Raw genomic sequence first — 23,747 nt, 5'->3', positions numbered from 1 at the left:
CGCGGTTTCAGCCGGATTTACCACAGCGGATTGGCCGTTCCGTGTGGACGAGGTTTCTGAGAAATCTCGTCCACATGGCTGGCTAATCCCGAGATTAGCGGCCGCGGGCGGATTTGCCACGGCCAAATGCCACGCGGCAAAGCAACGGCAAATCTGCCCTGTGTGAACACAGCCTTAGTGTGATTGTTTTCAGTAAGAAAAAAACTATGAATCTTGTAGATATGATACCTTTCAATGGCTAACAAAAATACATGATGTTATAGCGAGCTTTTAGATCTTCTATGGACCCGTCATCCTTCATGAAACTGATTTGAATGGGATATATATATATATATATATATATATATATATATACACAAGTGCAGAGATGACATCCCTCCTGACCTGAATACAACTATTCACACACAGAAATTTGAGACTGATTTGCACTTAAAACAAACTATACCAGACAAGCTGAGGAGAGAAGTAAATACTTAATCAGTCCACTGAGCTAAGGAATGTGACAGTTTTATGATGTGTGTTATCCCACTGGTAATTCCGTTTTTTTTTTTCTGTAATTGAGTGGCAATGAGATCTCATCTTGGCACTCAGTTTTTGTCCTGTTTCCCCAATATAAAACCCCCCAACAGGACATTAACTGCACTGGATCAGGTACAAAACATTGGATGTTGAACATATGAATGTCCCAGGGTTCTTATAGTCCTGCTGTGTGTTGGGGATCCATATTCTGTATGTGGTTAGTAATTGTGAGCAGGTCTTCAAGCTCCTCACCTTACAGGTATAAGTTTCTTTTTGTGTCACAGGGCAATGCACTCCTGATCATAAAGTTCCTCAGATTTGAAGGTTGCCTGTAACACAGAAGGGAAGGGTCCGGGAATATAGTTCTCAGACAGTCATCCTTGTGTATGGTATGATGGAGTTTCTTTGTGGTTTTCCTTAGTACCTCTAGCTGTGAGTTGTAGGTCACTACTAGAGGTACACAATCGTTACCTTTCTTCCCTGTGTATAAGGCCGCAGACGGGCGGAAATTCCAACGGGATTTCTGTCACTGGAAGCCTGCATAGGATTGCGTTAACAAACGCAATCCTATGCAGACGGCCGCGGTTTGGCCCGCATGAAATCTTGCGCGGCAAACAAACCATGGGATGTTCTATTTCTGTGCGGCGCACAGAAACGTCACCCACCCGCCGCCGGCTTCGGTCTGCGCATGCGCCGGCAGCCGGCACATGAAAGATTCGGAGCTGCGGGTGCGGGTGAGTACGCGCTGCTCTCTGCAGGCGCTCGGGTCGGGTCCTGTGGTGAGAATTCTTGCTGCCGGATCCGACCCGGCCGTCTGCAGGCGGCCTTAAAGTAGTTGATTCCTGGGTATCCTGGTGGCTCAGTTGATTTAATCACCAATTGAGGTGACATGGTAGCCCTGATTTAAATGTATTTTTGAGAATGTGTAAATGTTCCTCTCTGTCTGTTCAATTGGAGCAGATCCAGTTATATCTGATGGCCTGGCTGTAGACGATAGACTTTTTGATGTGTTTAGGATGGGAACTGTCTGATCTGAGGTATGTGGGTTGATCAATTGGTTTTCGGTATAGGGATGTCTATATTGAGTTGTTTGAAATTTTTATGGTGGTGTCCGAAAAGTTGATTTCTGTATACGAGTAGCTTAATGTCAGGTTTATGGTGGGGTGATATGCATTAAATCTCACATGAAATTTTTTTAGTTCTTGTTCGATGTTGGTCCAGATGATTATGATGTCATCAATGTAGCGGGCAGTTTGTTTGTTGGGGCAGGAGGCCAGAAAGTCACTCTGCAGCTTGGCATGAAAAGTTGGCATATTGCGGTGCCATTTTACTGCCCATGGCAGTTTCGGTGGGTTGCATGGATATCTCTTTGCCAAAGGAAAAATTATTGTGTGTGAGGATGAATCTTGTGAGTTGTAACACCAATTCAGAGGCAACCCCTCAAGATGTGCCTGGCAGGCGGTCAGTTCATCTTTGTATGAAATGTTATAGTATAAGGATTCCACATCCATGGTGGCCAGGATTGCGGGACCTACGGTTGACAGTTTGTCCAGCAGGTCCATGGTGTCCTGCAAGTAGCTGGTTGTATTCTTCACCAGTGGTTTAAGGATACCTTCCACAGCTCCTGAGATTTTTACAGTGAGGGTTCCGGCATCTAAGATAATTGGCCTCCCTGGGTTTCCAGCTTTGTGTAGTTTGGGAAGCATATAGTCTCTGGTATCAAGTCCAAATGTTTTGTGGTGCCCACAGACAGGCATCTGATGACCCTTCTCAATTCCCTTACATATTTAAAATTATGAAAAATATGAAATTTGTTTTTTTTCTCCTCTAAATTGCATTTATTCCTGAAAAGAAACTGGGATCAAAATACTTAGACATCCCTCAGTGAATACATTACGGGGTGTATTTTTTTTAAATGGGGGTAATTTGTGGGGGTATCTATCATTCTGACACCTATGAGCCTTTGCAATCTTGGCTTGGTGTAGGAAAACAAAATGTTCCTCAAAATGTTAATAATTAATGTAAAATTTGTACGTCCCTTAAAAGGTTTTAAAAAAACAAAGTTTTTTCAATGTGCATCCAGAATAAAGTAAACAGATGGAAATATATATCTTATTATTTGAGATATTGCAGTTGAAAATGTGGAAAAATGACAATTTTTTTCAAAATTTTCCCAATTTTGACGCTTTTAATAAATATACACAATCTTATTGGTCTATTTTTACAACCTAAATGAAGCACAATATGTAGCGAAAAAACAATGTCAGAATCACTTGGCTATGCAAAACCTTTACTGAGTTATTCTATGTTAAAGTGACACATCAGATTTCCAAAATTTGGCCTGGTCATTAAGGCGCAAACAGGCTTGATCAGTAAGGGATTCAGAAAGTAAAAGCTAAAAGGCAAAAGCTCAGCACCAGGTTTAGCTTGAGAGCCGTGTTTTTGTGAAGTCAGCACTAGTTCTCATAGCACAAAATGGTTTAATCAATACAGTATTTTCAAATCACAACTATTAAAGCATTGTATTCTTCTCTATTGACAGTGAGCAGAGTCATTTAGTGAATGTATATTGTATTGATTAGAGATTTACTTTTTTTAAAGGCTGTACTTGAAAGTTACAATGACATTTTGCCTGTTGTGGTTTGCAACATTTGTCCTACATATGGATTTTCCAGAAATATCTCGTGTTGAGTTTTTCAGTGACAGAACAGGAGATGATTGATTTTATGATTGACCTTGTAATAGAAGGTCCATGGATGATGAAACGCTAGACTTTATTTATATTTTCTGTTTTCTTTGCTTTCTATAAAGTATGCCTTTTATTTTTGAAAAAAAAAAATTCTTTGCAGCATTTTTTTTAAACCTGCCTAGAATGTGTCACGTCCGTGCAGCACACAAGCACTAAGCTCAGCACGGACGCAGGGTGATGATAACCACGACTGTAGTTGATCGACTATTGCACTGACGAACAGTGCACACCACAACCGAAGTACGTAACCCAGAAGTAAGGCCCATGCGACACACTAGACTACAACACTCCACACGGCGACAGGGAACGTACATATGGTAGAAAATAGCCGCACACCATGCTATGTGGGACGGTAGCACCACTCCAGTGAGAGGGAAGGAAGCCTGGCCCTAACCTAGCAGGGAGAGTGATGGGACCCTGCCTAATGCGGGGACATCGCCTCGATAAAAGGCGGCCCAGCGGTCCTCTTTCTGGGCCCTCATTGTCCCTAAAAAAAACCTAAAGAGATGAACTAACATGCAAAGCAAATACAGAAAAGAGAAGCAACAAAAACAAACTGGAAAAGAACCAGCAGCTACTTATCTGCAAGTTGAAAAACACCCAGCACAGCAGAGCTCCAAACTCCAAGTCCTCTACTATGGAATGGAATAAGCAGCACTGCTCACGAGGAGGGGTGAGAATATATATCCACTCTGCACCTGAAACAATGGCAGAGTGAATAGAAAACCATACATCCACCCTACTCTCAGGCATGACTAATCCAGAATGCATCCATGCAGCAAGGCAGACAGCACCAGCAGACCCTGCACATGATTCATTAACCCTTGACCTGCTTTAACCAGGCAACAGGTCTTTGTCTGTGTTGAAGCGACTATGCCACGACGTTGTCGCGACCGACAGAACGTTTTCATAGTACTGTACATCTAAAATATATTGCCAGCTTATGCCTAAAACTGATCGTTCACAATAGATAAATGTTGGCCAAACCCAACAATTTAATTTAATGTGTACAGGAATAGTCTGAAATCCCCTGATGCCTGCTGTTGAGGGCAAGAAGTATCAGGCATATCAGATTTAACGCATAGATGAATGACTGCCTGTTTACGTTGGCCGATAGTCACTTAGTTTTTGGGTAGAGATAAAAAGCAAACAACTCCAACAAGTGAGCAATTTCCCTTAAGTGTCCTGTTGATGGCAACATTTATGTGATACTACTGTTGCCCGAATTCACTGTTTCTAGCAACCATTCAGGTGCCCTGTAAAGGTACCTTTATTGTGTGGACTCGACTCTAACAGATAGGGATTGTCCAAAGCAGACATCCCCTTTAAGATATATTAATACTTACAATAAAAATGCAAAAGATTACTTCTGAAGAGATTTAATAATATTGTCTCAAGCGTTTAGGAATGGTCTAAACATGCTTCTCCACACCTCCCCTCCAACTGGTCGCAGACATCGGCATCCTTCTTGTCTTCTGTGCAACAGTTATCACACTGAGCTCTTGGCTGGTTTCTCTGCCCATAGGGCATGCTTAGCCCATCTATTCCCCATCCCTATCCTATTCAGTTGCTTCCCAGATTATTTAAGACAACCTCCTTTACAGGAGGGTGTCTAAGTAATAAGTTTCCTAGTGATCCAAGTGAGGCTGTCTGAGTATCTGCTTGACTCTCAGCTTGATCCTTTGCTTATGAAGGCCAGATCTCACCAAAAAGTGGTTAAAGGGTGAAAACCAATGATCTCTTTGTGCAGCCAGGTCAGTCAGTAGCACAGTGGATCCATGCCATCTGCTGTCAAAGGAGAGTCAGGACACCTCCATACACATGAGATAGTCAGACAGTCTTAGCAAAATTGTCGGGTTCAGCCGGCTGTCATCTAATGCATATGAGCATCTTAAGAAAAAACTTCTGGTTCACAGCATTATATTGAAAATCAAACACGTTTCTGTATGAATCACAACAAGATATTTTAAAATTTTGCAGAACTAAATGTGCATTATTCAAATAATATATGTAGCCAAGTCTCTAGCTTAGTGATAGTACTTGAATAATATTACTATTTTATTATATTATGTACTATGTCACATTATATTATACTGATACTATTATTATTCGGAGAGATTAGTACTATATTTTTCAATAGGTAGGAATTCTGTATGAGTAACCGGCTAAATGACAGCATTTCTAGAGGCAGTCTCAGTTGTTTGCATTTGTGCCCCTCATTGCATGTGGTTACTCACAGCACCCAGGCAGTGTTTAATGACTGCAAATAGAGATGAGCGAACGTACTCGTCCGAGCTTGATGCTCGTTCGAGTATTAGGGTGTTCGAGATGCTCGTTACTCGAGACGAGTACCACGCGATGTTCGAGTTACTTTCACTTTCATCTCTGAGACATTAGCGCGCTTTTCTGGCCAATAGAAAGACAGGGAAGGCATTACAACTTCCTCCTGTGATGTTCCAGCCCTATACCACCCCCCTGCAGTGAGTGGCTGGGGAGATCAGGTGTCACCCGAGTATTTAAATCAGCCCCGCCCGCGACTCGCCACAGATGCATTCTGACAGAGATCAGGGACAGTGCTGCTGATGCTGCTGCTGCTATAGGGAGAGCGTTTGGAGTTATTTTAGGCTTGAAGTACCCCAGTACTGCTAAGGCTGCTGTGAGCAGTGTTGCACATTTTTTTTTTTTTGTATATCGGGCGTGCAGAGCATTGCGTCCTCAGTCTGCAGTAATTTTTACATAGTATAGGGCCAGTAGTGGTGAGGCAGGGACAGTGGGAAAGGTGAAAGAGATATACTGTCTACATAGTCAGTGGGCTTTTTCAAACAAATTTGGGAAAAATACTATCTTTGGGCTGCCTGTGACCGTCTTGAGTGTACTGCGTCTCTGCTGGGGGTAGTAGTCCTAATTAATACGCAGCTAAGTGTTACAGCAGGCTTGCGCAAAATTGTTTCCTGGCTCTGCGTTACCCGTTACATCACCGCCGTCATCCCGTCCAGAGGGAAACAGTCTGCAGTAATTTTACATAGTATAGGGCCAGTAGTGGTGAGGCAGGGACAGTGGGAAAGGTGAAAGAGATATACTGTCTATATAGGCAGTGGGCTTTTTCAAACAAATTTGGGAAAAATACTATCTTTGGGCTGCCTGTGACCGTCTTGAGTGTACTGCGTCTCTGCTGGGGGTAGTAGTCCTAATTAATACGCAGCTAAGTGTTACAGCAGGCTTGCGCAAAATTGTTTCCTGGCTCTGCGTTGCCCGTTACATCACCGCCGTCATCCCGTCCAGAGGGAAACAGTATACATATATATGCTGCCTACAGTATCTGTCTGCTGTCTCAGCTCAGCCTTTAAAAAAATAGAAGCAAAATACTTAAGGCCTACTGGTGGCCTTTGGACACTTGACTGCTTCTGCGCTGTGAATTCCACTAGCTCAGTCATACGCACCTACGTCTCACTACAGGCTTGCGAAAAATTCTTTCCTGGCTCTGCTATGCGTTCCGTAAGCGAAGTCAGCCTCCAACCACAGGCCAATAAGCGGCACATTTAATTACAGCATTCTGTTTCTGCACTACTGGTAATACACCATGCTGAGGGGTAGGGGTAGGCCTAGAGGACGTGGACGTGGGCGACAACGCGGAGGCCCAAGTCAGGGTGTGGGCACAGGCCGAGCTCCTGATCCAGGTGTATCGCAGCCGACTGCTGCGGGATTAGGAGAGAGGCACGTTTGTGGCGTCCCCAGATTAATCTCACAATTAATGGGTCCACGAGGTAGACCTTTATTAGAAAATGAGCAGTGTGAGCAGGTCCTGTCGTGGATGGCAGAAAGTGCATCCAGCAATCTATCGACCACCCAGAGTTCTACACCGTCCACTGCTGCAACTCTGAATCCTCTGGCTGCTGCTCCTCCTTCCTCCCAGCCTCCACACTCCATTACAATGACACATTCTGAGGAGCAGACAGACTTCCAGGAACTGTTCTCGGGCCCCTGCCCAGAATGGGCAGCAATGGTTCCTCTCCCACCGGAGGAGTTTGTCGTGACCGATGCCCAACCTTTGGAAAGTTCCCGGGCGCCAGGGGATGAGGCTGGGGACTTCCGGCAACTGTCTCAAGAGCTTTCAGTGGGTGAGGAGGACGACGACGATGAGACACAGTTGTCTATCACTCAGGTAGTAGTAATTGCAGTAAGTCCGAGGGAGGAGCGCACAGAGGATTCAGAGGAAGAGCAGCAGGAGGATGAGGTGACTGACCCCACCTGGTTTAATAGGCCTACTGATGACAGGTCTTCAGAGGGGGAGGCAAGTGCAGCAGCAGAGCAGGTTGGAAGAGGCAGTGCGGTGGCCAGGGGTAGAGGCAGGGCCAGACCAAATAATCCACCAACTGTTTCCCAAAGCGCCCCCTCGCGCCATGCCACCCTGCAGAGGCCGAGGTGCTCTAAGGTGTGGCAGTTTTTCACTGAGAGTGCAGATGACCGACGAACTGTGGTGTGCAAGGTTTGTTGCGCCAAGATCAGCCGTGGAGCCACCACCACCAGCCTCACCACCACCAACATGCACAGGCATATGATGGCCAAGCACCCCACAAGGTGGGACGAAGGCCGTTCACCGCCTCCGGTTTGTACCACTGCTTCTCCCCCTGTGCCCCAACCTGCCACTGAGATCCAACCCCCCTCTCAGGACACAGGCACGACCGTCTCCCGGCCTGCACCCACACCCTCACCTCCGCTGTCCTCGGCCCCATCCAGCAATGTCTCTGAGCGCACCGTCCAGCCGTCGCTAGCGCAAGTACGCAGCCACGCACCCGCACGCTCAAGCGCTAAACGTGCACATAGCCAAATTGATCAGCCTGGAGATGCTGCCGTATAGGCTTGTGGAAACGGAGGCTTTCAAAAACATGATGGCGGCGGCCCCGCGCTACTCAGCTCCCAGTCGCCACTACTTTTCCCGATGTGCCGTCCCAGCCCTGCACGACCACGTCTCCCGCAACATTGTACGCGCCCTCACCAACGCGGTTACTGGCAAGGTCCACTTAACAACGGACACGTGGACAAGCACAGGCGGGCAGGGCCACTATATCTCCCTGACGGCACATTGGGTGAATTTAGTAGAGGCTGGGACCGAGTCAGAGCCTGGGACCGCTCACGTCCTACTCACCCCCAGAATTGCGGGCCCCAGCTCGGTGCTGGTATCTGCGGCGGTGTATGCTTCCTCCACTAAACCACCCTCCTCCTCCTACGCAACCTCTGTCTCGCAATCAAGATGTGTCAGCAGCAGCACGTCGCCAGCAGTCGGTGTCGCGTGGCAGCACAGCGGTGGCCAAGCGTCAGCAGGCCGTGCTGAAACTACTCAGCTTAGGAGAGAAGAGGCACACGGCCCACGAACTGCTGCAGGGTCTGACAGAGCAGACCGACCGCTGGCTTTCGCCGCTGAGCCTCCAACCGGGCATGGTCGTGTGTGACAATGGCCGTAACCTGGTGGCGGCTCTGCAGCTCGGCAGCCTCACGCACATGCCATGCCTGGCCAACGTCTTTAATTTGGTGGTTCAGCGCTTTCTGAAAAGCTACCCACGCTTGTCAGACCTGCTCGGAAAGGTGCGCCGGCTCAGCGCACATTTCCGCAAGTCCAACACGGACGCTGCCACCCTGCGCACCCTGCAACATCGGTTTAATCTGCCAGTGCACCGACTGCTGTGCGACGTGCCCACACGGTGTAACTCTATGCTCCACATGTTGGCCAGGCTCTATGAGCAGCATAGAGCTATAGTGGAATACCAACTCCAACATGGGCGGCGTAGTGGGAGTCAGCCTCCTCAATTCTTTACAGAAGAGTGGGCCTGGTTGGCAGACATCTGCTAGGTCCTTGGAAACTTTGAGGAGTCTACCCAGATGGTGAGCGGCGATGCTGCAATCATTAGCGTCAGCATTTCTCTGCTATGCCTCTTGAGAAGTTCCCTGCAAAGCATAAAGGCAGACGCTTTACGCTCGGAAACGGAGGCGGGGGAAGACAGTATGTCACTGGATAGTCAGAGCACCCTCATGTCTATATCTCAGCGCGTTGAGGAGGAGGGGGAGGAGCATGAGGAGGAGGAGGAAGAGACAGCTTGGCCCACTGCTGAGGGTACCCATGCTGCTTGCCTGTCATCTTTTCAGCATGTATGGCCTGAGGAGGAGGAGGAGGAGGATCCTAAAAGTGATCTTCCGAGTGAGGAGAGCCATGTGTTGCGTACAGGTACCCTGGCACACATGGCTGACTTCATGTTGCGATGCCTTTCTCGTGACCCTCGCGTTACACGCATTCTGGCCACTACGGATTACTGGGTGTACACACTGCTCGACCCACAGTATAAGGAGAACCTTTCCACTCTCATACCCGAAGAGGAAAGGGGTTCGAGAGTGGTGCTATACCACAGGACCCTGGCGGACAAATTGATGGTAAAATTCCCATCCGACAGCGCTAGTGGCAGAAGGCGCAGTTCCGAGGGCCAGGTAGCAGGGGAGGCGCGGAGATCAGGCAGCATGTACAGCACAGGCAGGGGAACACTGTCCAAGGCCTTTGACAGCTTTATGGCTCCCCAGCAAGACTGTGTCACCGCTCCCCAGTCAAGGCTGAGTCGGCGGGAGCACTGTAAAAGGATGGTGAGGGAATACGTAGCCGATCGCACGACCGTCCTCCGTGACGCCTCTGCCCCCTGAAACTACTGGGTGTCGAAGCTGGACACGTGGCCTGAACTCGCGCTGTATGCCCTGGAGGTGCTTGCTTGTCCTGCGGCTAGCATCTTGTCAGAGAGGGTGTTTAGTGCGGCTGGGGGAATCATCACGGATAAGCGAACCCGCCTGTCAACCGACAGTGCCGACAGGCTTACAATCATAAAGATGAACAAAGCCTGGATATCCCCAGAGTTCTCTTCTCCACCAGCGTACAGCAGCGATACCTAAACAATACGTAGGCTGCACCCGCGGATGGAAGCATCGTTCTCTATCACCATCAAAAACAGGGACCTTTTAGCTTCATCAATCTGTGTATTATATTCATCCTCCTCCTCCTGCTCCTCCTCCTGAAACCTCACGTAATCACGCCGAACGGGCAATTTTTCTTAGGCCCACAAGGCTCAGTCATATAACTTTTGTAAACAATGTTTATACGTTTCAATTCTCAATTCAATAAAGCGTTGAAACTTGCACCTGAACCAATTTTTATTTTAACTGGGCTGCCTACAGGCCTAGTTACAAATTAAGCCACATTAACCAAAGAGATTAATGGGATTCACCCGCCCTCTTGGTTGGGCATGGGCAATTTTTCTGAGGTACATTAGTACTGTTGGTACACCAATTTTTTGGGCCCTCGCCTACAGTGTAATCCTAGTAATTTTTAGCCCACCTGCATTAAAGCTGACGTTACCTCAGCTGTGCTGGGCACCGCAATGGGATATATTTATGTACCACCAGTGGGTTCCAGGGAGCCACCCATGCTGTCGGTCCACACGGAGTTGTAACTTCATGTGTCCACTTCTAAAGAACCCCAGTCTGACTGGGGCATGCAGTGTGGGCCGAAGCCCACCTGCATTAAACCTGACGTTACCTCAGCTGTGATGGGCACTGCAATGGGATATATTTATGTACCGCCGGTGGGTTCCAGGGAGCCACCTATGCTGTGGGTCCACAGGGACTTTACATTAGGGATTTGTACCTGCCAGTGTCTATGTATTAAAAACCCCGGTCAGACTGGGGCATGCAGTGTGGGCCGAAGCCCACCTGCATTAAACCTGACGTTACCTCAGCTGTGTTGGGCAATGCAATGGGATATATTTATGTACCGCCGGTGGCTTCCTGGGACCCACCCATGCTATCGGTCCACACAGAGTTGTAACTCCATGTGTCCACTTCTAAAGAACCCCAGTCTGACTGGGGCATGCAGTGTGGGCCGAAGCCCACCTGCATTAACCTGATGTTACCTCAGCTGTGATGGGAAATGCAAAGGGATATATTTATGTACCGCCGTGGGTTCCAGGGAGCCACCCATGCTGTGTGTCCACAGGGACTTCCTATTAGGGATTTGTACCTGCCAGTGTCTATGTATTAAAAACCCGGTCAGACTGGGGCATGCAGTGTGGGCCGAAGACCACCTGCATTTAATCGGACGTTACCTCAGCTGTGCTGGGCACTGCAATGGGATACATTTATGTACAGCCGGTGGGTTCCAGGGAGCCACCCATGCTGTGGGTGTACACGGAATTCCCATTGCGGAGTTGTACCTGCCTGTGACTATTTATAAAAAACCCCGGTCTGACTGGGGCATGCAGACACCTTGACAGAATGAATAGTGTGTGGCACATGGGTTCCCCATTGCTATGCCCACGTTTGCAGCTCCTGATGGAGGTGGCACAGGATTGGATTTCTCATTGCTTCTGTACAGCATTATGGGCTATCTCCCCGCCCCTTTTAAAGAGGGTCGCTGCCTGGCCGTGCCAACCCTCTGCAGTGTGTGCCTGCGGTTCCTCCTCATGGCAGACGCACTTATAAATAGACATGAGGGTGCTGTGGCTATGAGGCCAGCGTGTGGCATGAGTGCAGCTGAAGGCTGCGCAGAGACACTTTGGTGTGCGCTGTGGACACTGGGTCGTGCGGGGGGGGGGGGGTTGGGCAGCATGTAACCCAGGAGAAGTGGCAGCAGAGTGTCATGCAGGCAGTGATTGTGCTTTGTTGGAGGTAGTGTGGTGCTTAGCTAAGGTATGCCTTGCTAATGAGGGTTTTTCAGAAGTAAAAATTGTTGGGGGGGGGGCACTTTTGCCGCTATTGTGGCTTAATAGTGGGACCTGGGAACTTGAGATGCAGCCCAACATGTAGCCTATCGCCTGCCCTATCCATTGCTGTGTCGTTCCCATCACTTTCTTGAATTGCCCAGATTTTCACAAATGAAAACCTTAGCGAGCATCGGCGATATACAAAAATGCTCGAGTCGCCCATTGACTTCAATGGGGTTCGTTACTCGAAACGAACCCTCGAGCATCGCAATAATTTCGTCTCGAGTAACGAGCACCCGAGCATTTTGGTGCTCGCTCATCTCTAACTGCAAACCATTGCACACCTGTGCTGTTAATTCCGAAGTGTGCAGCATTATTGTATGCCCCCTTGCTTCCATGCTAATCATTCTCTTGCAGACTCCTTCTTTCCCTTCATCTCATTCACCGCTACACATAATAAGCTATATCTCCTGCCACAGAATCATAGTAGATTTCCTATGGCATAATAGGATTAGCTAAAATGATTTGTTTCATATCTACATGACTGGGTGTCATTAGATTAAGTAATTATATATATCTAGAGACAACATAAGGGTCATGTTTAACAAAGAAAAAAATGATTAGATACGTTTCTTTTGATAAATTGAATATATTACCAAATACACTAAAGAACTTTTATATATAAATCTATATAAAAAAGCTGAAAGGAATATTCTATGCAAACACAAAGTTAGGTCCTTGTTTCAAAAAAGGTGAAATCGAAGAATAAATATTTCATCACAATCCCCACTATCTGCTTTTATCTCTTATGGGACAATGACACACCACCTGAATTCAGAAGCCAATTACATCTCAACATGGTGATTAGTGTTGCTCGTCATGATTGGCCAGGTGATAAAATAAGACTAATTTTTGCTATATTGGACCGAATTATCCTGATATGAGTTGTAGCAAAAAATCACCAAAAAATTGGCTCTCTGCTTTGAGCAGAAAGAACTGTTATGTTGGGTTAGCACTTTTGCCATGCAGTGCTGGGGTTCTAGGCTTGAATCTGACCTTGATGGAGATTTCTTGTACAAGGAGGCCAAATCAGAGAACCCACTTTTTATTCCTATTTGATACTCATCAGGTACCTCCATTCAAGCGCTGTTTCCCCACGAAGTTGCCACATGCACACAGCGTGACTTTTCAGCCGCTATGTGCACACGCTCTATTGTAGAGATGAATAGGAGAGCATGCGTACACAGCTGGCTGAAAAGTCACGCTGTGTGTGTGGCAACTTCATGGGGACACAGTGTTAGAATGGGGGATCCAGTGAGTATCAGACATAGCTCCCTGGGCTTCCCACTCCCTCATATTTGAGTCCCATAAAATTTTTTATGGGATGCAAAGGTGATGACAGGTTCTCTTTCATGTACAAGATGCATGTGAACACTTTGGTGGAAATTTGAGAAATAACTTTGCGCCTGTGTATAGCTTAATAATGTCACATGTATATTAAATTTATGTCACAAACTGGCTTAAATTGTATCAGAATTCAACTCCAGCTTGTAGCTGGTATATATTTCTATTTAGGCAGATAGACAGGCTAAAATGCGCCTAATGTATGAAGAAAAATGCGCCTCTTCCTACATTAGTTGCATCTTGCTGAAAGGCCGCTCTTAATGAATTCCGTACATATTCGTAAAACAATCTACATACCTCTTCTCGATGTTGCTGTTCTGCCTTATTTAGACCACCTGGAATATAATAGAGCAGTCATCGATCATGAAACCCACAACCATACAATTAAAATGAGATGACTCTGCTAACGTCAAAGTCTACACAGTAAAGATGTCAAGAAAGCTTCAAAAAACAGGAAATTTAGGTCTGTTGAGTGCTTTTCAGTGAATAATATGAGACCTGGAATATTTCAGTATTTATATATGACTACTAACTTAAAAAAAATAAAAAACACAAAATGTGTCTGTTATAAAATCTTGATAGAAATAATATGCCATTTTTTCAATGGAACCTTACTAGAGATGAGCAAGTATACTCACTAAGGCACATTACTCGAGCGAGTAGTGGCTTAGCCGAGTATCTCCCCGCTCGTCTCTAAAGATTCAGGGGCTGGCGGGGGGCGGGGAGCGGCAGGGGAGAGCGGGGAGGAACGGAGGGGAGATCTTTCTCTCCCTCTCTCTCTCCCTCTCTCCCCTCCCCCTCCCCCCCCCCCCCCCGCTCCACCCTGCAACTCACCTGTCACCTGTGCCGGCAGACAAATCTTTAGAGACGAGCGGGGAGATACTCGGCTAAGGCACTACTCGCTCGAGAAATGTGCCTTAGTGAGTATACTCGCTCATCTCTAAACCTTACGTTTAACAATCAGTGCCCTTTTTGTTGATGGATCAGTTAGAGGCAAATTGTCTCATCTCTGTCCACCTTAGACTTTTTCACATCATATTTTTCACCTTTCATCAGATATATACAGTGGGCATATTGCCCAATATATATTCAATGTAATGAAAGACTCCAAAGCATGCCTGTGTGAGTTCACCATCTTGTTTTCAAACAATGCAGTTCCTCTACAGATGGAAGCCCTGCACATAAACTCACCTTAGTAAAGATAATGGAACCAACCAAAGCTGGTTCCCTTTTTTCTTAAGCTCCGATAGCACCCACATGGTCTGGCTGTTTGATTTGTACATTCTTGGTTGCAGCGTGCATAGAGGGGTAGAGCTTGGGGTCGTGCAGAAATAACGGGAAAAAAATCGTGTTTGATGTTAGTTTATTATTAATGATGATGACTTGTATTTTATGCAAGATGTGGGATTGCTGTCATCTACTGGCTGATAGTTATAGTTCTTTTAATGTACCTTATGCTGTTGTAATTTTGTAATTGGTGGCAGAAAGTACGTAGGGGTAACCAGTAGAGAGCTTGAGTCGAGTATTTCAGTGGAAGCCATGAGTGTAAGTGGAAGTCCTCGATGTTTGGTGTGTGGGTAGCCACTGTATCAGGGTCTCCATTTCAGCTGTGAGTTCAGGGATTCTCCCATGGAAAGCCTTGTAGGATATGGAAATGCCTTCAGCAGAGAAGGAATTTAGCTGAGACCAAATTGGGTTTAATAGACTCGTGTCCCTCCAGTGCTGCATATCCTGCCATGTGCTCTCGGTCTACCATGTCTGCTCCAAGCTTTGAACACTGAGTAAAACAGAACATTTGTGACATGCGTACTAGCCCTTGATGCCTACAGGACTTGGTTTTGTTACTGGGCACAGAGAGAGGCTTATCAATTCCCTTAGCTGTTGGACTACGGAGACAATGGTTACACTACGTGAGCAGTGGGTGCCCATATTTCGGACACTTTCTGTTAAACCTGTATGTAACGTTCAAGTAATTTGAACCTCTTGATTTCAGATGAATTGTTAAGTAATAAACTATTTGATTGTTCAACATTATGGATTAGCTGTTTACTTCATGGCACCAGCCACTTTCCCTTATGCTGCAAGGGTGCAACAGGAAGCTCAACCAAAGCCAAGGGAAACAGGGCCGAGAGACTGCCCTAAATATACTAGTCTCATCTCGGGTGGAGGAAAGATTCCCTCCAGCTTTGTCTGCAGCTGGAGGTGTCAAGGTTATTACCATCCTACCCTTATTGCCTGTTATTCTGGAGGGTCCTCATGGAGGCAGGATGGGGGGGTCACCCAACACCCACATTATAGTTCAGAGCTAAATTCACAATTCCGTGGGTTGTTATTCAAAACATTCAACAACTCCTTAGAATAGGTTCTGTGCAGACTTCAAGGCTACAAGGAAAACTGAGATATTTAAAGGGGTGGTCTCGCGAAACCAAGTGGGGTTATACACTTCCGTATGGCCATATTAATGCACTTTGTAATGTACATTGTGCATTAAATATGAGCCATACAGAAGTTATTCCACTTACCTGCTCCGTTGCTAGCGTCCTCGTCTCCATGGTTCCGTCTAAATTCGCTGGCAGCTTGCTTTTTTAGACGCGCTTGCGCAGTCCGGTCTTCTCCATTCAGCACGAGCCGCTTCAGTGTGCTCCCCGCTACAGCTCTTCTGCGCATGCGCAGACGAGCTGTCACTGCTCGGGAGCGCGCTGAAGCGGCCATTCTGCACCATCCTCTGTTAGAGGAAGGTGCAGAAACTGGAGCTGCCCAGCGGAGAAGCCCAGCCCAGCCCAGCAGCCCCGAGAAGCCTCCCAGGTAAGTGATTTGTCCGGGGGGGGGCTGCCGCTGCGCCGGGCTGCGCCGGGGGGGGCTGCCGCTGCGCCGGGCTGCGCCGGGGGGGGCTGCCGCTGCGCCGGGCTGCGCCGGGGGGGCTGTCGCTAGGCCGGGGGGGGCTGCCGCTAGGCCGGGGGGGGCTGCCGCTGCGCCGCGCTGCGCCGGGGGGGCTGTCGCTGCGATGGGGGGGCTGTCGCTAGGCCGGGGGGGGCTGTCGCTAGGCCGGGGGGGGCTGCCGCTAGGCCGGGGGAACTAGCGCTGGGCTCCGGAACCTAGCGCTGGGCTCCGGGGCCTTCACCTGGGCTGAGGGTCTAGCGCTGGGGAGCCGGGGGCTAGCGCCGGTTACCTGCTGTCTGGTCGGCGGCTGCGGGGCGTCTGGTCGGCGGCTGCGATGCGTCCGGTTGCCATGGAGACACAGCTGGCGGCGTCTCGGGAGCGCGCACGTCGGGCTGCAGCGAGCGACGGGGAAAGAGCCGGCGGCCATCTTGAGGAAACTTATATAAGTTGCTGAAACGCTGGAACGGTAAGTACGAACCAGCTAGAAATGTCATTTACAGGGGGGCTTAGTAATGTATGTTTAATGGGGGGGACTGGGCAAAAAAAAAATTTAACTGCTTCCTCGAGACATCTCCTTTAACCTCTGAAGAAGCAAAGTGAAAAGACAAAAGTCCAGCTAGCCACACCTGACAGTCTGCTTCCGATGCATGAGCTTGCCTTCAGTTGTGCATGTTGAGACAATAGAAAAAAAGGTCCAGCACACTCAAGATCCTGAGGTAAACTTTATTGACGACCATGCATAAAATCCAGGGTTACAACAAATTTGAAGTAAAAGAAACCCTGTATGTGTTTCAGATAATCCTAGAGTAAGGACATTAGGATAGTCTGAAACACTTAGGAGTTTTTTTCAGGATCTTATGAGTGCTGGACCTTTTTGCATTTTCTCTACTATTTTAGTTTTGAAGCCTGAAGGAATGTGAACTCAGATCTGTAAGATAATACATGGTATAACTCTAGATCAGTACAGGATACGTAATGCACTGTATTTACAAAGATACTTAAAGGGGTTGTCCCGCAAAATGAAGTAAAGGTAAACACTTCTGTATGGCCATATACATGCACTTATAATATACATCGTGCATTAAATATTGGCCATATAGAAGTTATATACTTACCCCCCTGTGTTGACGTCCCCGTCTCCATGGCGCGACCGAATCCTTCTCTTGGCTGGATTAGACCAGCTGTGTGGCGCGAGCACGCTGGAGCGGCCCCTTCAACGGGACAGAAGAGGCAGACTGTGCAAGCGCGTCTAATCCAGCCAGGAGAAGGATTCGGTTGGCGCCATGGAGACGGGGACGCCAACACAGGGGGGTAAGTATATAACTTCTGCATGGCCAATATTTAATGCACGATGTATATTACAAAGTGCATGTATATGGCCATACAGAAGTGTTTACCTTTACTTCATTTTGCGGGACAACCCCTTTAACTTCCCTACAAAGATTAGTTAATTATACCAAAATTGGTTCAAACGATAGGAATCTCAATTTGTAGCATTAGATACAGTAAATATCAATGTTACAGAAAATGTGAGAAGAGTGGCCAATTTAGTCATGATAGATATACTGTACATAAATTGCTATAACATTAATGTGTAACTATACTGTTTAAATTGGTATTGTCAGGTACAGTATATGTGGCATCAACAGCAATCTAATTTGCCGAAAAGCTGTTCTACCATTACTATGATTACTCATTTATTACCAATTTTCAAATACCCTAGGAGAAATTTGAGGAAACCCATAAGTATTGCCAATAAAGGTGCCTTATTTAAGACATGAATTACATTGACAGCACCTTGAATTCATTTATAACACTTCATTTCTGCTATAGTGACATTGCAGATTACAGCTTATCAGGAAATTCCCAGTGATCATCTAATTTTTGAGGGACCTTTCACAACATAAAGTAATTGCCTAAAATGGAGAGCCCAATTAATTTGTAAAGACTAGGGATCTGAAAGAATGCCAAGGCTACATAAGTCCTTTTAGCAGAAACCTGCTACGGGCCTAATGTAGTAGTACCTAAGGGTGGTCGCACTACCCTTTTGTTTTTCTGCAACAGCCTACTTGCTGCTTTGACAAGGTGCTGCCCCCGCAACATCCGACTTTTCCTCCTCCCTCTACGAGTTGCTATGATGACTCTACATGTTAGATTGAGTACTTCCCACTCTTCCACCTCTTCTTCGTTGTCCTTCTCCTCCTGAGTGAATTCTATGTCATAGTGAGCATGGAAAGTTGGCGCCTCCGTTTTCATTATCTGTGGAGAACTGATCATGCACACTGACCCATCCTCCTCTTCCTCATTGAAGGAAAAAATGGTTGGGCATCATTGCATTCAATGTCTTGGTTTTCTCCCTTTGGTTGTTTGGACTGCGCAGTTGACATTCATGACACTGAATGAAAAAACAGCTCCTCAGACTGATGCATGTGGACTGCTTCAGAGGGTGTGGGGAATTTTTCACGGGGTGAAGTTGAGAGGGGATTGCTTATGGCTGACTGGTGTAGACTGACTGCTGATTGCCTGCAACTGGGGGGAAGAGGAGGTGGTGGTACATGAGGTATGCTGTGTCATCCAGTCTACAATCTGTGCTGTGGATGTAATGTATGAGCAGAATCAATTATAAGGAATGGCAGTGGGCTTGCCTCACCTCCTGCAGAACGCGGCGCTGTTGCTTTAATGAGAGACGCTTGAAGTGCCTACTTGGTCCATCCTGTACTACCGCCACCAGCACCACCAACATGTCCCCCAATCCCCTTTGCTTTCTTCATGTTTCCTATTTATTTTTTTCATTTTTGGTTTGCTTTTTAGTGTAGTTTTATGCAACTTATCAGCTAACTCTGTAGTTTGCAGAAAACCACTGCTAGCTGAATATGGCCTGTAAATAATTCATAGTGGCCATATTGCTGACTTTGAACAACATTGACACACACTGTGTGTATTTACTGTTTGCCTGTTTGGTTTTCTTTTTGTTTTATATTAACAAAAAAAGCACCACCAACTAAAAATGCCATAATCCATGGGAGGCACGATATGTGAGAGCAGAAGGACATAAAGAATAGCTTGTATCATGATGAGCTGACCTTGTTTAGTGCAGTGTAATGGAATTCCTCAAACCCCACTACTATCTGCATGAGGTCTGCAATTAATTTGTAGTGGCCAGACTGGTGACTTTGAACAATTTTTGAGGCCCCATGACATGCACTGTGTGTATTTGCTGTTTCCCAGTTTGGTTTTCTTTTTGTTTTATATTAACAAAAAAAGCACTGTCAACTAAAAAAGTCTAAATCGCTGGGAGGCATAATATGTGAGAACAGATGGCCACAGAGAACAGCTTGTATCTTTGTGAGTTCTCCCTGCTTGGTACAGCATAATTAAATTCCCTGAACTTCACTGCTAGCTGTGTAGGGTCTGCAAATAATTTATAGTGGCTAGACTGGCAACATTGAATGACATCTGAAGCCACAAAGAGAGAGCTGCAATATTACTTACTCAAAGGTATAGTTTGTCTCTCTGCTTTGTTGCTATATATGTTCACAGCAGCAGAAATATACCCTCTCTCAATGTACAGCCCCCTGTGTTTGTATAGGAATATAAACCTCATGCAGCAACTTTCCCTTCTCTCTCCAATACAACTCTGTTTACGTTCTCTGCTGATGTACAAGCTTTCACACCAAGCAGTAATATATCTGTCTACATTAAGAACACACTACATGTGATATAGGCATATAAGTGTGATACAGCTTCTCTGTCCTGTGCTCAACTGTAAAATGGCGGCTGGTTACACTGTACCTATGATATATATGGCTAAGTCATGTGATGCAGGCATCCAATGTAACTGCTGCCCATCTGCAAGATGGAGGACATGTTTAGTGACATCAGTAAGGTGCCCTGGCTGCTGATTAGCTGCATGCTGACCTTTGCAGCAAGCATTATGGAAAATTTGATTTTCCTGTGATTTTTTTTAAAGTTGGTTTGGAATAACCCAATTTAATCAGGTCGATTTTATCACCTGGCCAATCAAGATGAGCAACACTAGTAACGACCTAACTGTTGATACATAGCCCACCCTTGTATCGCTTCTAAGCCCCTGATTACTACAGATTTGTAACAATGCATTAGTAGTTACCATACCAAATGTGATGGCAAGATGCACACAGCCATTTGTTACACAAAAAAAGTTTGGTACATATTTTTTAGCATGATATATTTTACACATTTGTCAATTCTATTTTTCAAATCATGTACTTTGGCTTTACAAGCAATTTTGAAAAGATATTGTTGCTGCCTGCTATCAATCTAATACCTTCCTACCTACTCTACATTATCTATCTATCTATCTCTCTATCTCTCTATCTCTCTATCTCTCTATCTATCTCTTATGTATTCTTAAATAGAATAGAATATATCATGTATTGAACATTCCTTCAAACACTTGTTAGCCCAACAAGCGGGTTGTGTGAAAGGACCACCGATCATAAAGAAATTTGCAGATTTGCTATATCTTTTCCCATGTAAACAAGGAGATGAACAGTGAGCCTATGGGGAGAAATGATTGGAATTACAATTGTTCATCCCCATAAGCCTTTCTCAGTCTGTGTGATAAAAAATTGAAGAAGACTCGATTGACACATTTTGATAAGTGTTCGTTAGATTGGGCCGGAGACTTAGCTGGTCTAAAAGGACCCTAAGTATTGACTAATCTTTCTGTGTTTGTTTTACAGATAAAGGTCAGAACTCAGAAGATGAACCTCTCCATCCCAGCATTTGCTTAGCACTTTAACCACTGTACTCGGGGAATGATGTTGAATAATAACCTGAGCCTAACAAAGAATGTAACCAATATTCACTCTGCAACTTTGGGGCTTGTACTGGGGAGCATTTCATTTTTTACAGTTATCATGAATATTTTAGTGTTGTATGCTGTGAAAACTGAACGCAAACTTCACACCGTCGGAAACTTGTACATTGTTAGCTTGTCTATAGCGGATCTCATTGTGGGAGTAGTGGTCATGCCACTAAATATTGTGTATCTTCTAAACCATGAATGGATACTTGGAAGACCAACTTGTCTTTTTTGGCTATCCATGGACTATGTTGCAAGCACAGCTTCTATCTTCAGCCTTTTTATTCTGTGTATTGATCGCTATCGCTCCATTCAGCAACCTTTGCAGTATTTGAAGTATCGTACAAAGACCAGGGCTTCTTTCATGATCTCAGGAGCCTGGCTTTTTTCGTTGACTTGGATAATTCCTATATTGGGTTGGCATGTTTTTGCAAATGGTGGAATTAGATCAGTGCCAGAACACATGTGTGAAACAGAATTTCACAAAGTGACTTGGTTCAAAGTTCTCACAGCCATATTGAATTTCTATATACCATCTTTGTTAATGTTGTGGTTCTATGCTAAAATATACAAAGCTGTAAGAGAGCATTATCAGCATCGAGAACTTATTAATGGTTCTTTCCAACTGTTCTATGACAGTAAGTTTGTCCGAAATGTCAAAGTGCTAAAAAAGCCAAGGAATTGTGTGAAGAAACAGTGTAGTAATGGGACTCTCAAGGTACCACAGACAAGCCTTCACAGTCATTATACTACAGTTTCTAGTGCGTTCCCTAAACAAAAAAGCTTACATGGGCAGTATCATATAAAAGACTTTGAGAGTCAGAAGACATTTGGCCCTCATGACAATAACGTTGTCAAGTTGCACTGTTTTCCCTTAACCATAATACAGGCAAATCCTGAAGAGTGCAGAAACTATGTTACCATAAGCAGAAAAAAAATTAAAGAACATTTCCCCGATAATCTAGAGGTGACAGACATATCAGAAGAACACACCTTTGCTGAGGCTGGTTCTTGCATCTTGGATTCAAATCCAATGGAAGATAACCCCACAGAGACCACAGAGAGTGCTGAAACCCAGCATTCTGGTAATTTTGGCTACCTGAAGCATAGATGGCAGAGGTTCTGCACACATTCCAAACAGAATTTCCACGGACTTCACATGAACAGGGAGAGGAAAGCTGCCAAGCAGTTGGGTTTCATCATGGCGGCGTTTATGTTGTGCTGGATTCCATATTTTGTTCTTTTCATGGTCATAGCATTTTGTCAAGACTGCTTCAACCACAACATTCACATGTTTACCATTTGGCTTGGCTACGTCAACTCAACGCTAAACCCTTTGATCTACCCATTGTGCAATGAGAATTTTAAGAAGACATTTAAGAAGATATTTCATGTTAAATTAAAGTGTTGCACATGTAAAAAGGCAAAGTATCCATCTTGTACAGAGAAATGAACTTCTGGAATATTGAAAATTTCAGTGTTAACTTCAAAGCTCTTAAGACAAAATGTCCTTGAGATATCGAACACTTTTCATGGATCGTGTTTGGGGCCTCATTTACTTATTTTTATTTATGAACATTGTATAGCTCAGATATGTCTCAGAACATTTGAATAACATGTCTTAATGTACTGAGTAAGGGTTAAAGAGTATAAGAAATGATGGCAATGATTTATTCCTTTGAGGTATAGGATCACATAGTGAATTGGAGTAGATTTGGACAATTTTCTCTGATGATAGAAAGTGAATTAATCTACTGCAAAGTAAAGGAAGTGCCAAATAGAAAAAAAACTTGTTCCACATGGACCTACTGAATGTTATATTCCTTAAGCCACTAAGCACAATCCATAAACAACATAAAATTAAAATATGTAATATAGCTTGCATTGCAATATACCTATAATATATATGGCAGGGAAGGCTAAGGTATTTTGGTGCCCTAGGCAGATTAGGAAATTTGTATCTTCCCTTTCCATTCCCGCATATAGTGACCCAAAGAACACCTTAAAATATCATCAACCTGCTGATTCTACTAAAGAACACACCATTGCACAAATGCAGTCACAGACAAAATAGACAATTACATCCAGTGACTCAGAGGTAGTATCTTCTCTAATTTCAGTTGTTAATATGCCTTTTTTTTACAATGTGGTCCATTTTGCTATGACAACTTTCTTGGTGACTGACCAAACCAGACAACAAAATTAATCGGACATAAGACCAGAACCTTATACAAGTTGAAACCCCTTACCAGACCCCTAAATAATTCAGACCCCAAACCAAATCCCTAAAATATCAGACCCCAAACAGACCCCTAATTAATTTAGACCTCAAGCGGAATTCCTAAAATAATGAGACCCCAAAACCCCAAAATTAATCAGACTCCAGACCAGACCCCATTAATTAGTTCAGACTAAAGCAGACTCCTAAATTCAGACCCAAAAATAAATCGGACTCTAGACTACTTAAATAAATTCAGACATCAGAGCAAACCCAAAAATTAGTGAGACTCAGTATGATACCAAAACTTAATTTGAGCCCAGACCAGACCTCCTAAATTAATTATACTCTAGACCTGACCCCCTAATCAGATTTCGGACTACAAACTGAAACTCAAGT

At 45.3% G+C, this 23,747-nt stretch overlaps 1 protein-coding gene across 1 annotated transcript in view; it reads left to right on the top strand.

Moving 5' to 3' along the window:
• HRH1 (histamine receptor H1) overlaps positions 1 to 22,583 on the top strand; it is a 259,101-nt gene extending 236,518 nt beyond the window's left edge. Inside the window, exon 2 of the mRNA XM_066594901.1 lies at positions 21,009 to 22,583. Within this exon, the coding sequence (XP_066450998.1) occupies positions 21,084 to 22,583 (1,500 nt within the window). The 5' untranslated portion in view covers positions 21,009 to 21,083. The remainder of the gene's footprint in view (positions 1 to 21,008) is intronic.
• The last annotated feature ends 1,164 nt before the right edge of the window (positions 22,584 to 23,747 follow it).

Source organism: Eleutherodactylus coqui, chromosome 3, assembly GCF_035609145.1.
Source record: "Eleutherodactylus coqui strain aEleCoq1 chromosome 3, aEleCoq1.hap1, whole genome shotgun sequence".
NCBI lineage: Eukaryota > Metazoa > Chordata > Amphibia > Anura > Eleutherodactylidae > Eleutherodactylus > Eleutherodactylus coqui.
Note: the sequence above shows the minus strand (reverse complement) of the source record. Positions and strands in the feature narration are given on the sequence as shown.